This window comes from Clavelina lepadiformis, chromosome 4 (assembly GCF_947623445.1).
Source record: "Clavelina lepadiformis chromosome 4, kaClaLepa1.1, whole genome shotgun sequence".
NCBI classification, from domain to species: Eukaryota; Metazoa; Chordata; class Ascidiacea; order Aplousobranchia; family Clavelinidae; genus Clavelina; species Clavelina lepadiformis.
This window is the reverse complement of record NC_135243.1, coordinates 1,483,429-1,498,357: the sequence shown is the minus strand read 5'-3', so window position 1 is coordinate 1,498,357 and position 14,929 is coordinate 1,483,429. Positions and strand designations below refer to the sequence as shown.

The 14,929-nt window shown below is 35.7% G+C and overlaps 1 protein-coding gene across 1 annotated transcript; it reads left to right on the top strand.

The window, feature by feature from the left end:
* On the top strand, positions 1-14,856 carry LOC143452333 (uncharacterized). The gene is made up of 12 exons (XM_076953262.1): positions 1-131; positions 256-418; positions 538-684; positions 790-879; positions 1,252-1,374; positions 1,705-1,770; positions 2,199-2,309; positions 6,674-7,668; positions 7,742-8,072; positions 8,353-8,433; positions 14,389-14,476; positions 14,560-14,856. The coding sequence occupies exons 3-12, from the start codon at positions 618-620 to the stop codon at positions 14,762-14,764; spliced, it is 2,157 nt and encodes a 718-aa protein (XP_076809377.1). The 5' UTR covers positions 1-131; positions 256-418; positions 538-617; the 3' UTR covers positions 14,765-14,856.
* The last annotated feature ends 73 nt before the right edge of the window (positions 14,857-14,929 follow it).

Here is a 14,929-nt window from a genome sequence, read left to right as displayed (position 1 = left end):
AGAGCAAAGATTGACCGAAGATAAACCTCAACTTGTACAACCTGATAACAATGAAGAGAGCTCATCAGGTGAAAGTGATGAACAACCTGGAACATCACGTGCTGTTGCAAGACAAGCGGGGATGCCTGATAGTGAGTAATCTGAGATTAAAAAGATTAAGTCTTTGTCTTTGCTGTACTTAATAATAGGAACTTTTTGATGTTTTTGTTTAAATTTAATGAAAAAATAATTTTTTTTGTTTTTCCTTTGCTTTAGATCCAGAGTCTGCAGATGCCGGAAATCAAGTCTTGCAAACAATGGAAAATGCTGAAGCTTCTCAGAGTGATTTAAGTAGAGTCGATCCAGGGTTGATTGAGCTTGCAAGCAGAGTGGCTGAAAGTAAAGCTGTTAAGCACGCAATTGTCGTGAAATACTTAGGGTAGAGTCTGTATTTGTATTTTTAATTTACTATTTGTATTTTTTCTAATATGATTTTTTTGATAATTTTACTGCGTTTTTTTACAAATGACTGTCTTTGCATTTAACTGCGTTACACAGGATCAGTTGTGATCATCAATGCTCCTCAATTTAATCTCCGCGATTAAAGGCGATATCAAGACAACAGAGAATATAGTCAAATGGACATCAGGGATTCTAAAAATATAACACCAACACGAGTTAAAGTGAAACAAACAAATCCTTTAGGTAAACATTATAATACCGTGCAATTTTTCCTTGTAAAATTCTTCTTGTCTTTCATTATGGTATCACATTGTTTTTCTTTCATTGAGTTTAAAAGATGTTTAATAGATTCTGCAAAAAGATTTAAACCAAGCACTGAGCATCAGGAGTCGGCAAATAATCCCTTTGATCCTCCCCAATTAAACACCCAAACACAAGGTGGGTATTAGATGTGCTAACGTATGTTCAAAGCTAATTGAAATCGCTTCTCTAATAATATCGCTTTTGTCTTCAAGAAATGTAATACTGTGCAATAACAAACTACCTTCGAAGTATAGTAAAGTTTAATGTCTCTGTATTTGCTTGATTTGTGAATACATTCATTAATTTCTACTTTTGGAACACGGCGCACTTTCGTGCATGAACGAACACGAGCCGGGTATTAGGTAAATTAACTTATGGACGTTTGCTTATTTATTAACTAAAATCAAAAGCCCTTGCTCTTGTTTGTACAATTACGTGCACCTGCTTACCACGTGCTCTTGTTCCCTCATTCTATTTTACACAAATCGTTCACGTGGTCATCTCTAGATCCATCTGATGTGACCCATCCAAAGCAAACGATCGAAGCAAATCCACATGTTGAGCCCCACACAGACATCTCAGAAGTGACCAATCAATCCAATGTTTTGAACACTGAGATACCTTCTACAAGTAATGATTAGATAATAGACAAAAAGCAGTGAATATTGTTTGTATTAATCATGTTTTGTTTAAATAAGTTACAAATCCTACAGTCAATTAAAATCCGAAATACAACGTGTATATTCAATACGTTTAATTTCTGTTTGTATCATATTCAAATATATCACTTTTGTTTTTAGAAAATGCAATAATATAAAATTAAATATTATCTTAAAAACACAGTTTAATGTTTTTGTATTTATTTTACTTTTGCTAACATTCATTGTGCTTATTTCTATTTTCAGTAAACTGGTTTCAGTGATTTTAATTTAAACACTTATAATCTCTGTTGTATCGCAGCTTCTGGAAACGTTTCCAAACAACCAACAATATGTCATGCAGAAAGGAACACGAGTGGTGTATTATGTAAGTTAACTTAATTATGTTTGCTTATTTATTAACTAAATTTAAAAGTCCTTGCTCTTGTTTGGGACATGATTGCATTTTACACATCTGTTAATTCTATTTGTGGGGTTGTGGGGCATAACTTTCAAGCGTGTGAATGCAACGTGGTTGTTGATTAATAATACCCCATACACCACTCACAAACATTGTATAAGAAGCAATTTGCTAAATGATCTGAGGCACCTATACCATTATTACAGTCATCATTATTGTGTGCTAAGTTCGTTTTGGCTTGTAATTTTCCATCTTGACAACATTTGGTATATTTGAAAATTTTCATGAAGATGCTAAAATCAGCGGTTTAATTTTATATAAACTTTTATTTGCAAGTTATTATTTTTTGCTTGCAACTAAAGCTTCATGCTTTATATAATGTGTTCATATCTTAGATCAAACAGGTTTGACGCAACCTAAACTACCAATTTCAGCATCAACTTCCCAAACTGAAGTACCAAATACCAGTGCATCAGTCGCCAATCTACCAATGACTTCATCTGCAGGTATTTTTTGGAAGTGTGGAACATTGCACCTTTTTAAAGTTCTATTTATACGTCGGTTTAAAGTGTTACTCGAATTAAGTCAATACGTAGATTTAATAATCTCACTCAGTCAAACTCTGCCAAAGTTCTGTGTGAATCTGCTTTTTTTTCAAATACTGTAGAGTGTAGACAGAAAAACAAATGCAAGGGCATTACAACGAAAGTGCAATGGGTATCGAACACTGGTTAACCCTAGGACTACCACAGGGGTCAATTGACCCTTTTGCAATTTTATTTTTTATTTTAACAAGAAGTGTTTTCTGCTAGGAACCTCAAACTTTTTTACTTTTATTCTTTCTGGGTATTTGACACATCATCAACACGACAATGGAAATTTTTTTTCAAAACAGGTGTTTTGGAATGAAAAACGGTGAATTAGCACAGGGGTCAATTGACCCCTAAGCCGAAAATATTCATTTGTTCAGTTACATTTCGAAACAACTTTTACACACAGGTGTACTACACGTTCCACAAACAAACTTTGAACAGTTAGAACATTGTACCCTTGTTTTGTTTGACTGGCATATTTTACATTTGGTTCTTTTATTGAGTGGTACTTCTTCTTTAGCATGTTCTCGTGTGCGTTTCAGATGAAAAACTTGGGGAACTGTACGTCTTCTGTTTTTCTCTGCTAGGCACAGCTTTTCAGCCAGTTCGATAATTAAATCTCTTCTCTTTTTAATTGTTATTTGCACATCTTTGCATATTACGTATGCATCCAGTGTCACAATGTCCAACAAGTTGAAAAATGCAGCAAGTGGCCATCTTCGTGATGCTGCCTTAGTGTAGTAAGCGCGGAGCATTTCATCAGCGGTATCCACCCCACCCTTATTGGGCGTTGTAGTCTAGAATAGCCCTTGGTTTCTTCTTGGCTTTATCATCTACCTCCATAACATTGTGAAGTGAAGAAAGTAGATGCACTACTTTATTCTTCTTCGCTTTATAACTGAGAAGCATAATATTTTCTTGGGAATATGTGAAAACAAATTTTGAAATGTACAGTGGCGTATTTTTTCCAAGCTGAACATCAGAGGGAATTTCTCGGCGATGGGATCTGATAGTGTCAATAATTGTAGTGTTCCTCTCAAGTAACTTCCTAGCAAGAGCCAATGATGTAAAGAAGTTGTCAGTAGTTACATTGAGCCCACAGTTCTTGTAAGCTTCCATCAACGACAATACCACATGCTCCCCAAGTCCACCTTCCCGGTCTTCTTTTCCAACATAAGGAAAAGCTTGCAAAACGTAGTAGGTCGTAGCATCGCACAACATCCAAAACTTTATACCAAATTTCGCTGGTTTTTGGAGCATGTACTGTATGAATGAGCATCTACTGTAAATGTTGATACGAATATAAATTGACACAGAGAGTACAGATATGGTAATTGTATGCAACAACAAGTATATGTAGCCTTACCTTGGTCTGCAAGGGAAAAGTTGCTCATCGACTGTAACATGTGAATGAGGAAAATAAAACTTTTGGCAGTTGTCCATCACTGCATTCCACAAATCTCGAATTGCCGCAAACTTGTCAGATTGTCGGCGACGCTGCCTTGAAGTTTTGTCATCAAATCGTATGTATAGAATAATTGATTGGAATTTGCTCCTACCCATAGTCTCCGAAAACATAGGTCGACCATATTCTAAATCCCAGAAATTTGTTAGCGGTTCATCCCTTCCTTTCAAAACTCCTCGAAGAAGACACAGGCCAAAAAACGCATCCAACTCTTCTTTCCTGAGGGAGAATTCGCTATCCCCTTGTCGCTGAGCTTCGGCTATTGTGAATTCCATAATGTGTTCAATGTTTCTATGACCCCATAACTCTTGAAACACATCTTTTGCATTGTCTACCAGTGCAAGAATGAACTGTTTAGTACCTGGCCTTGTTTTAATTATATTTCGTTTACTTGCACGTCCATTTTGTGTTGGAAACTCAGGTGCCCAAATGGTACCATCTCTACTGACTATCTTGTCTCTGTTTGGCGAAGTAGAGACATCATTTTCCGAACTACTTTCTTCTTGCACAACATCTTGCTCTATGTCAAACTCTTTGTCAATCTCACGTATGCTTGGTTCTGGCTCATCAAAGTCTTCTTCATCTGAGTCTTCGTCAACTCGAAGAATTCGAAGAACTTCTTGTGGATTGTACCTTCTAGCTGCTGTAAACCTAGACATAGTAGATAACTGCACACTACAAATTAGACTATAGCTTTTGCCCTAACAGTAGCAATAGCACTAAAATCTGAAACAAAAACCGGTGTCTGAGACTAATAGCCAGGCTTGTCCATGGGACATTTTTTTCTGTCCCATCCCATCCCATCCCATAGCAATTCATGCCTGTCCCATCCCATCCCATGCCTTCCCATCAAAAATACAATTCAATAAATGTTATTAAATTTATGGAAATTTAAGTCTAATGTCTATTAGAATTGACTACATGTACAAAGGGAGATACAAAACGACAAAATTTATTGACTTTGTTAACTTTAAAGTTCAGAAAAGTTGTCTATCCATGACAATTTATTATCATTGGTACTCATATTCCGAGTCACTGTGCTCATTTAGCAAATTTTCAATGCCATGGGAATTGCAATTCGTGCTGTCCCATCCCATCCCATCCCATGGGACATTTCCCACGGGAATTTCCCATTCCCATGGACAAGCCTGCTAATAGCTACAGAATGTCTGTAGAACACAGCAAAGGCCGCTATGTAACGCTCAACTATAAAATTTCAGATACTCGCTGGCTAGGACTGCTGTAAGATTACTGGTATCCTTCAAGCAACTTTACAAGGCTATCAACTAGATTAGTTTCTTGCTGCTTGTTATCAATGACAAATTCCTTGTCTTCCGCAAAGTTTCCGCCGTCAAAAAGTCACTGCACTTATCTCAAAATCACGATAAGCACTTCAAAAAACTAAGCAAATTATTTAAATCCAGAGAACATTGACTTCACACAATGATATTGTTAGTGTGCAAAACGAAACAATTAAAACAGTGTGAGGTCATTAAAGACAAAGGTCAAAATGTCTAATCTAATTTCTATAAAAATATATGAGAAAAATGGTAAATTTCCTTAAAAAGCCTTCATATTAAACGCAAGGGTCGAAGTAAAAAATTCTGGTAGTTCTAGGGTTAAAGTAGGCTACAACGAGTCAAGCGCTCTAACCGCACCGTCACCATCTAACCATGCAACCATGTGTAGTGAAGCTAGTGATTTAGTGATCTAGTAAAGCGATGTGATTTCCCTATTTATGCTGACTGTATGGCCAGCACACAAGTATGCATCCAAAGTTTGCTTCGAGAAAGCTCCATTTAAGTGACATTTCTGTTGAAACATGTTTTCTTAGGTCCCGGCCTATGACGCTTTTGATGGTTGCCTGGCCGTATTTGACGTAATTATGATGTCACTATGACTTATTTCGAATTAAGCAATGTCTACAAATCGTCACATTGCATAGCTGTCTTTTATTTGGCTATCGTCCTTGTTGGCTGATGAGTCTCTCTCTTCTGACCGTTAAATTTGATTGCTCCGTTTATATCAATATATAAATGCAATTTAACGCACACTTACTTATCGATTTGATTGCCTGCAAAGAAATGAACACCACAGCAGAGAACAGAGAACATTTTTATTTACAGCTTCCAGTCGCCCGATATAATGTAATCGAAGTATTCACGTTTTGGCTTCAACGCACTCAGTTCACTAACTAACTAATAAAATAAAAATTACTTAACTTAATACACTAACTTAATAAAATAATTAATAAAAATTAACTTTGTTTTCTCCTTCTTTTCTCTCTCCTCCTTGAAAATGCACCGCTTATTTATATGATGACGTAACTTCTTTGTAATGCAAAAATCTTTTTTCTGTTCGTTTCGTTGTTGACTTCGAAAAGTCGCACGATCTTGGCTAGTTTTGGCCTCTCAATTCTGACGTATGTATTTCAAATAGTTATGCCATGCCAATCGTGGTACGGTTTCCTCTTTGTTTCTGATCACGAGGCCTCCACATGATCGCTTCCAATTCAGATGTTTTCCACACGTAGGCTTATGACGTAACACAGAGTCACGTGGTTATGGTTCGGTTGTCACAAGCCGAAAAGTAATCGGTAATTGCACAGAAACATTTAGTGGTATTTCTTTTGAAACATAACGCTACTTTACTTAGTATTTAAATCGCTATACCTTATGATTTGCCTATTTGCACAATATTAAATCAAAGTTTGGTTTTAGGAAACAATGCTTGGAACTTTGTAAGTTATTTCAGCTTTATCGAAGTAGATACTGTTTGTTTATTAAAACTCATTTCTTGTGTTGTTTAACAGAACATCGAAAGGACACAGAAAGAAGGATTAAAGAACAAGAAGCCATTGAAAAAGTCAGGCAGGAGCAAAAGAAACATCGAGAAGCTGATCTTCGGCCCCAAGCTGGCATCAACGTACCACTACAAAACTTTCCTGTGGTGCATCCCAACCTTGCCGAAGTGACGTTTTATCAAGGAGGAGCAGCTCCTAAGCAAAAAAGATATGTCCCATCTACTGATGACTTAAAGGATATATCACATGAGAGAAGTATTGACTTCGATGACCTGGTGAGGTCAGACAAACGCTACACCGGTATGATCGGGAACCCCGGTGCAGGGAAATCGACCCTGTCCAAGCGTCTTGCGAAAACTGAGGAGTTCACTACCTTTCACGTCAAGTTTTCAGATTTACCTGGTAGAAGAGAGTTCACTTTGCGCGAGATGCTAATTGACAATAATTATATTAACTTAGATGATGAAACCTGTAAACATTCATTTGAGTGGGTTAAAAACAATCAAAGCCATTGTCTAATTATATTCGACGGGCTAGACCAGGCCAATTGGGCCTTTAAAGAGGAAGTTGCTAAACTCTCTTATCACACTAAGCAATCTGTGCAAAATATCATTGCAAACATTTTTAATAAACATTATCTTCCTGATGTTAAAATCATAATTACTTCACGACCTCATAGCATGCTTAATCTTCCCCACTCCCTACAACCAAACCGTACCATTTTTATTCGTGATTTGTCTTATGATGACATGAAAACACTATTTTACGCTTACACTGGTACGCGTGCTGACGAGTTGTGGTTTCAACTTTCTCAAAATGCTCCTGCTGTGTTTTCATTGTGCTACAATCCGTTATTGCTTCAGTTAGTTATCACAGCTTCTCTAAATCCTTCAAAAGATGTTGGAGAAATCACTACAACAACTCGTGTCTTTGCTACCGTTTTGGAGGGTCTGAGACGTAGTGATAACACAAAGCCTCGTGATATTGCTGGTCTCATACTGCAGGTTTTCAGATTAAAACTGGTCATTCAAAACTTGTTTAAGATTTTCATGATAACATATTTTTACTGTGCTCCAGATTAGCAAGTTGGCTTACAATGCCACTAAAAAGTCAACGGTTGTCATTACACCAACCGAAATGGAAGAAGAAGGTCTTTCATCCGATGATGTCCAGGATATCATAGTGGCACTTCATGCTTATGTTGGATTCTCACAACGCGTGTTTGATGGCGACCAGAAGTATTTCTTCTCACATCAAATGTTCCAAGAGTGTTTCACGGCTAGATACATCATTAGTCAAATGTCCCTGGATGAATTTATGAGCTTTGTTGCAAACGAGGCTTTTGCTGATGAGAAGTGGTCAGTCGTTCGACGATTCATTTGCGGCTTGTTGGTAGATATGCTCCGAGGTATGTCCACTTTATTAAACTGGTCATCTTAAATATTCGATGATAATGCTTTGTTGCTCAGCAATTACACATCTGCTTTAAAAGTAGATAAAGCGTAGGCTACATTTTAAATCAATGAATGTCCTGAACACATTGGTTGATCCTTGATGTTTTGTCCAACTCTACAACAACAAAACATGGTTTTGATGTTGTAATTCTTTTCCGTTTGCTGTAATTCATTACAGCAAACTTGTTCTGTTATTATATTACCATAACATATTTTAGCTGATCTGTCTTTTAGACTGTCATGTCGGAGATCAGGTGTCAACAACAGACATGCAAACAAGAAGCACGTTTCTTATGGAAAGTCAATTGCCTTCAGGTTAGTTGATGTTCATTGCATATACAGGTATACACATGAACGAAGCCAGAATTTTGGATAAGGGTGGACATTTAAAAAAGCCACTTAAGTGCTAAACAAAATACACTTTTTATAAATGAACCTGATATAAAGTAAAGTTTATTTTTGCGTTACATGAAATTCAAGTTTCGCAAAGTTTTGAAAATGGGAATTTCTTAGGACACGAGAATTCTGCCAAGTTTTGTTTGTGGTTGGTTTGCTGGTTTTCATTACCTCATCCATAATAATGTACAGTACATTATAATGTAATGTACATTACAATGTATTATACTACAATGTATTGTACATTATAATGTATTGGGTAGTGAGCTAAATATTTTTTCGATTATTTGAAAAGACTAAATCGCTCTGAGCTCACTCCACTGCTTTTACTTACCTAATTGGTTGGTTTTATTTTGCAAATGGTTTATGTTTTTTTGAATTGATTTAAAGCTTACTTGGAAAGCAATTTTTGTATTTATTCTGTTGTCCTGGGTACTTTGTTTAGCTTTATTCCTGAGTAAACTTATTAAACATATACCGTATTTTACGGACCATAAGGCTAATCAATAAATTGCTTTGATTAGTTTTTTGCTCATACATAAGGCGCATCGGACTATAAGGCGCTAAGGACTATAAGACTATAAGAGATATAAGGCGCCTGTGTTACCGTATAAAGCTCATTAAAATACGTTGTGCGCATGCGCGCACTAACGCACGCATGCGCATACGCATTATGATCCATTATACATTAGGCGCACCGGCTTATAAGGCGCACGATCAATCTATGAGGAAAAAAAAGGATTTAAAGTGCGCCTTATGGTCCGTAAAATACGGTATACCTACTTAACATATATATTAACTTATATACATATACATATATTAGTAAACATATTAGAGTTTTTATTTGGTTGATTTTTTTGTTTAAATTTACTGGTTTGTCATCAAAAGATAGCCCAAGTTTACCAATACACTTGTTAGACCTGACACAGACACAGTTAAACCTTTGTGACTACCTGGTAGGTAGACAGTAGACACTCGCATATAAACTCTGCATATGTTTCACAAAGCATTCTATGCGAACCCGACATACATGTTTACCACCCAATAGGCGCAGTTTTGACATAGCTTAGAATGACAAATGTAAAAACTTTGACATTTTCAAAAGATGCAAAGCACAATTTTGCTAAAAGTTATTACAATTTTTAAATTTTTCATTCTTGGCTGTGTCAAAACTTAGGCTATAAAATCGAATCGACTACAAAACAATTTAAAACTATTTAATTTAAAATCAGAACCAAATAAAATGAGTTTTTTTTTACCAAGCTAGTCTACATACCATCGCTATTTTTACATTAAAACTCTTAACAAAAGTGATCAGTTTAAGATTGCCCCCCTTCATTATTTACGCAGACACAATGTTTGAGCTAGAGATTTCGAAACATAGAATTTTTCATTTTCAAACATAAAATGGCATCTCTGCCAACAGATCATTCCAGTTTTCCGCCATTACATTAGAAACCATTGCTAGGCATTACAAAATTGCAGTTAAAAACTGCATAGGCTACCACCAAGCATTCATCAGGATCAGAGTCTAGCAAGCAAACTATTCCACTGATAATTAATAATTAACGTAGGTTATTATATTTCATGTTTATGTGCTTATGTGAGAAATTATTTGTTGTTTGCTGAGATAAATAGCTACTGGTATAAAGGTTTAGTGGCCGTGCTAGTTGTTACCAGCAAATATCAACGTTATTTCTCTTGAGCACGTTTTAAGACTTTTTGGCTTTGTAACTTTTTCCTCTTCATTGTCGGGTGTTATTAAAAACTGGCGAACAACTGGTAACAGTGGGCGGCAATTGGTGACGTCACGAGGAAAATTTATGATGTGCCCAGTTAAAACTGCTATTGCGATAAAGGACACGGCTGGATTAGCCTACTGGTAGGCCGCTAAGAAATAGTTGGTTTCTAAGCACCATATCTTACTAGTGGACTTTTATTGACTAAATACAAAAATATGCAATATTTTTACATTCAATTTACGCAGTAACTCGTTTTTTTTTAAAAAAAAAAGGAGTTTATCTCGTACTATATAAAAACATACTTAAGAAAACATAGACTTACATACCCATAATAGGTAAATTGAAAAAAGCAATTTGAAAGCTTCATCGTAAAAACATCGTCTTAAAATACATAGAATATTGCGAAGATGTCATTTGATTTTATCTGTTGCGTCATCGTTTTGAAAATAATCAAAACAATAACAAAGTCACGTGATAGATTCATTGTATTCTTTTGATAACAAACCGATCTAGTCTGGGAACTGCTAAAGTTAACTTTGAAATTGTGCTTGCACGGTTTAACAGTTGTCAAAATTCTGTTGTAATCCAGAAGTAAGTAGGTTAATGGGAAGCTGAAATTAACACTATTACGACATTGAGAAAGGGAGCTTTTTCTGTCGCCGGAATAGTCAGGCTACACATCAGACATCAGCACCACCGATATAGGTTTTGCAAACTCCCAGTATGTTATTATACAAAAAAATAAGCCGATGACTATGACAAAAAGCAGCCTTTTATGTATGGTCTAGACTCTAGCCTATACTTTGTACTAATTTAAGACAAGTTGCTGGAGATTAAGCCACGTTCCTGCGTATGGTGAAATCAGTGAAGAACCTGGCAGCAGGTAAAACCAGATAGGTTATAAGTTCTTGACAAAATAGCCTACTTGGTATAACACTTGGTAATACATACAGATGATAACAATAGAATACTCATTTGGTTTCCAAAAATACTCCCATATGTCGATAAAAACACATCTTTATATGTATGCAGGTTGTTACTTAAGGTTAGATAACTTGAACACTATTACGCAGTTTGGCAGTGGTGGTCAAAGTAACCACATCAGTTACTTAAGTAAAAGTATCATTACTCCGAAAAAATTTGCTCTACTACAAGTATTGCTGTTCAAAACTACTCCATGATTCCTCATCGCTTGAGCCCAGCTTTCTGAGGTAGCCTTTGTGTAAGTTGCGATTGTCACGTACATTTTTTAGTTTGATTTTTTTATAGTATTGCTCGAATTTAGAACTGTCCACCAGGGCCACTGAACAGGAGAAAGTGTTGTTAATGCCTTGTCCTTGCATCACAATGTTGAGGCGCCACTGGATATTGAACACGGAACCTGAGCCACATGTATTACTTGGCCAGTGCTCGAACCACTCAGCTATTTAGCCGATTAAAGTAGTTTAAGGATTACCAGTACTGATAGTTATCGATCTAAAATATGAGGTTGTGAAAGGACAAAGTACCAAGATCTTACTAAAAGCAATACAACTGCAGGAAAATACATAGTCTTATGAAGCTAATTAGTTTCAGACATAGTTTTGTTCTTTGTCAGAACATTGTTACTTGAAATTCAAATTATAGACTGTATATAAATGGTTTGTGCAGATGTGATTGCAAATGAAAATTACTGCAAATTATCTTTGAACTAAAACATTGACTACTTCAGTTTTCGGTAAACCTACTCAGGTATGTTACTTTGGTCTAAACATTACTTAAGTAAAAGTATCCATGAACCAGACTGGAAAGAATCGAACTTTTGGACAAGATCTCCAGGGTGCAAGACATCTAAAATTAGGTTTACCTGATGTAAAATGGTACATTTTGCTAGACATCTGGAAAGCAAAGTGCAGTGCCTGTGGGCTCTTTTTTGGGAAGTAAATAAATGTGAAACGTTTGGGTGCAGCAAACATAGTCTACAAAAATCTCAAGGGTGCAGTTGCCATGCGTTCCACTATGGCCCATGAACAAAACTACTTAAGTAGCCAAAGTAAAAGAAATTTATTTAAGTAGACCATTTAAGTAAAACTACTCTGTTACTGACTAGAACTGCAATTTAGTAAAAATATACAATTGACCAAAAGCAACCAATTAAATTACATGAGTAAACTAAAATTGGCTGCATTTTACCATAAAAATATGACTGGGATAATGGTTGAATATTTATCACTATTTGTTTTTGCTTGTAAAAGGTAATGTCCAACTGTTATTGCTACTTACAGTAGATCTGGTGCTGTTGGCCTAGCCTAGATTATCATTAATCAAAGTAACCTTTCTGAACTGCTTTCTTTCTTGGTTTTATTCATTTTATATTTCACCGTAAATGTGTGGAGGGTAAAATTGTGCTGACACAGATGGTTGCAAAAATAGCTATATCGATGATAATGATAACTGCCACAAATAAGTCAGGCAATTGTGGCAAGGCCTCGAAGACAAAAACATGCATTCTGAGACAACATAAAGTGAAAGAACAAAGTTTTTAGCGTCAGCGTTTGGCAGGACATAAACGTTGTGTCACCGTCAAGTTTAGTTAATTCTTCACATTACAAATGTTTCTAATGTTGTGTATATTTCAGTAGCCCTTGACTTAGGTTCTTAAATTTTATGCACCGGAGTCAACTTTATATTTGAGTAGAATATAGTAAAAAAATAATTAGCTTAGAGAACTTTGAATTTTTAGCCTATGACAACCCATTTGTTAAGCGAATCGTTATGGTGTTAATAATGTTATGCTGTTTTTACATTGAATGATTTTTTACCATTGTTGAGATAACAGGAGCTACTTATGGCCTTGAAACCACAAAAACACTTGAAATTATTTTTAATAGTTCACATACATATTAACGTAAATATATGACAAGCACACAAACAAACAAAGGATTGAGGAAATGAGAATGGAAGAAAGGATGAGGCACATCTATCGCATGGCAAGAACAAAGGCAATGTGTAAAAGAGATATTGTTGGTAGCTCTTGTATGAGAAGTCAAGATGGACAGTTACAGATCCAGCTGGCAGATAAGTTGAGGTTGTGGAAGGAATATTGCGAAAAGTTACTGAATGAAGAAAACCTGTGGGATATCACACTAAAATCTAAGGAAAATGTTGGACCCGTGAAGGAAATCACAGTCCAGGAGGTTAGGAGAGCGATGTACAAAATGAAAATAGGTAAAGCAGCTGGTCCAAGTTGTGTGCCAATAGAAGCAATTCGTCTATGTAATGTGGAGAGCATGATGGCATGGTCATTATGGTGTTTATGTTTATTTCTACTAAAAATGAATTTTTCACTAATGTTGAGATAATTAGTGCTAACTATGCTCTGGGAAAAAAAAAAGAACACTTGTGACTATTAGTAGTTTACATGCATTTTATTAGGTTAAGTTGCCTTAAATTGTTTGAATTTCCATTCAAATGAAGTCAAGTTAATGAGCTTTTACTGTATTACAATTGCTACACAAACAACGATACAACATTTTCTACATTACTTGAATGAATAGATTTACACATATCTATTTGGGTGGTATAAAGCTCAATATTGGGTACATTTATTTTCGCACATTGCTTGTAAGTTCCGTGGCATTAACTGTAATTTGTGCATTGTCATTTCCACATCATTCAACACAGCCAGTCCATAAATGTCATTTTTGTGTTGTATTGTATACAAAACAGGCCTTACTAAGCATGAACCCAATGCAAGAACTGATAGTGGGCATTTTTTGCCAATTTGAAATAACTTAATCAAATAATATTCATAACAATGTTAACCAAATATAAACTCTTTGCAAATCAGCTCTCATCAAAGCTTTGCATTGTGATATGTTTTCACCAAGTTCACATTCTCTTTCGAGAAAAAGATAAATAATAACATTGATAATAACACTTCGAGAACAAATTGAGAGCACTGTGATTTGCGCAAAGAAATGCTATTTATGTTTTGGTACTAAGCAGCATGGAGCCCAAGTTGGTTAAATCACTGGCAATAACCACTATGATGAAAGGTATTTTCAGGATAGTGAGAATGTGCATTTTGAGTTATGATTTACTATTAAGCTTATTCAAACATGAAAATTGTAAAATATCAACTTTTCTTCAGATTCCAGCATGAGCAATATTGCCGCAACTGGGCACGATCAGCGAGAACGCTCACTCTTGTTATCTCGTTGTTTTTGCTGCTTAAACAGGTGAAGTTTAAAAAGCTTTTGCTGTTCCATAAATGAGCTCATATTAGACATGAAAGAGACAAAAGCAATTATGACTTATTCAGACAAGATGATCAGGTAGAGGAGCAGATTTCACTAACACAAAAGCCAGCAGAGGAGAAGATATCATCTCCAGAACATCAGTCATCAGCCTTACTTTCAACTAGGTCTACAGAACAGCAGGAATATATGAAGGCATCCTCATCATCCGGTTTGTACCATTTTGTTCTTGTTACAGTATTTTGCAAATGCTTTTGTAAAGTAATTTGATACAGTTTTCAAAAGTACCAACACCCAACGGTACCAGAAACTTGCTAAGTTATCTAGAGCATTACCAAATTGTATAGGACTTTGCAGAAGAATTTGTAAGGTACGATTGCAAGTTTTATTTATTTTGAGTTACGTTTATGTTCATCGTTAAAAAGCTATAGGTTG

Excerpts from the sequence above, each read along its gene's own strand:
- LOC143452333 (XM_076953262.1), top strand. The coding sequence starts at position 618 with ATGGACATCAGGGATTCTAAAAATATAACACCAACACGAGTTAAAGTG. Across the intron at positions 880-1,251 it reads ATTAAACACCCAAACACAAG|ATCCATCTGATGTGACCCAT; the intron begins GTGGGTATTAGA and ends GGTCATCTCTAG. Across the intron at positions 7,669-7,741 it reads TTGCTGGTCTCATACTGCAG|ATTAGCAAGTTGGCTTACAA; the intron begins GTTTTCAGATTA and ends ACTGTGCTCCAG.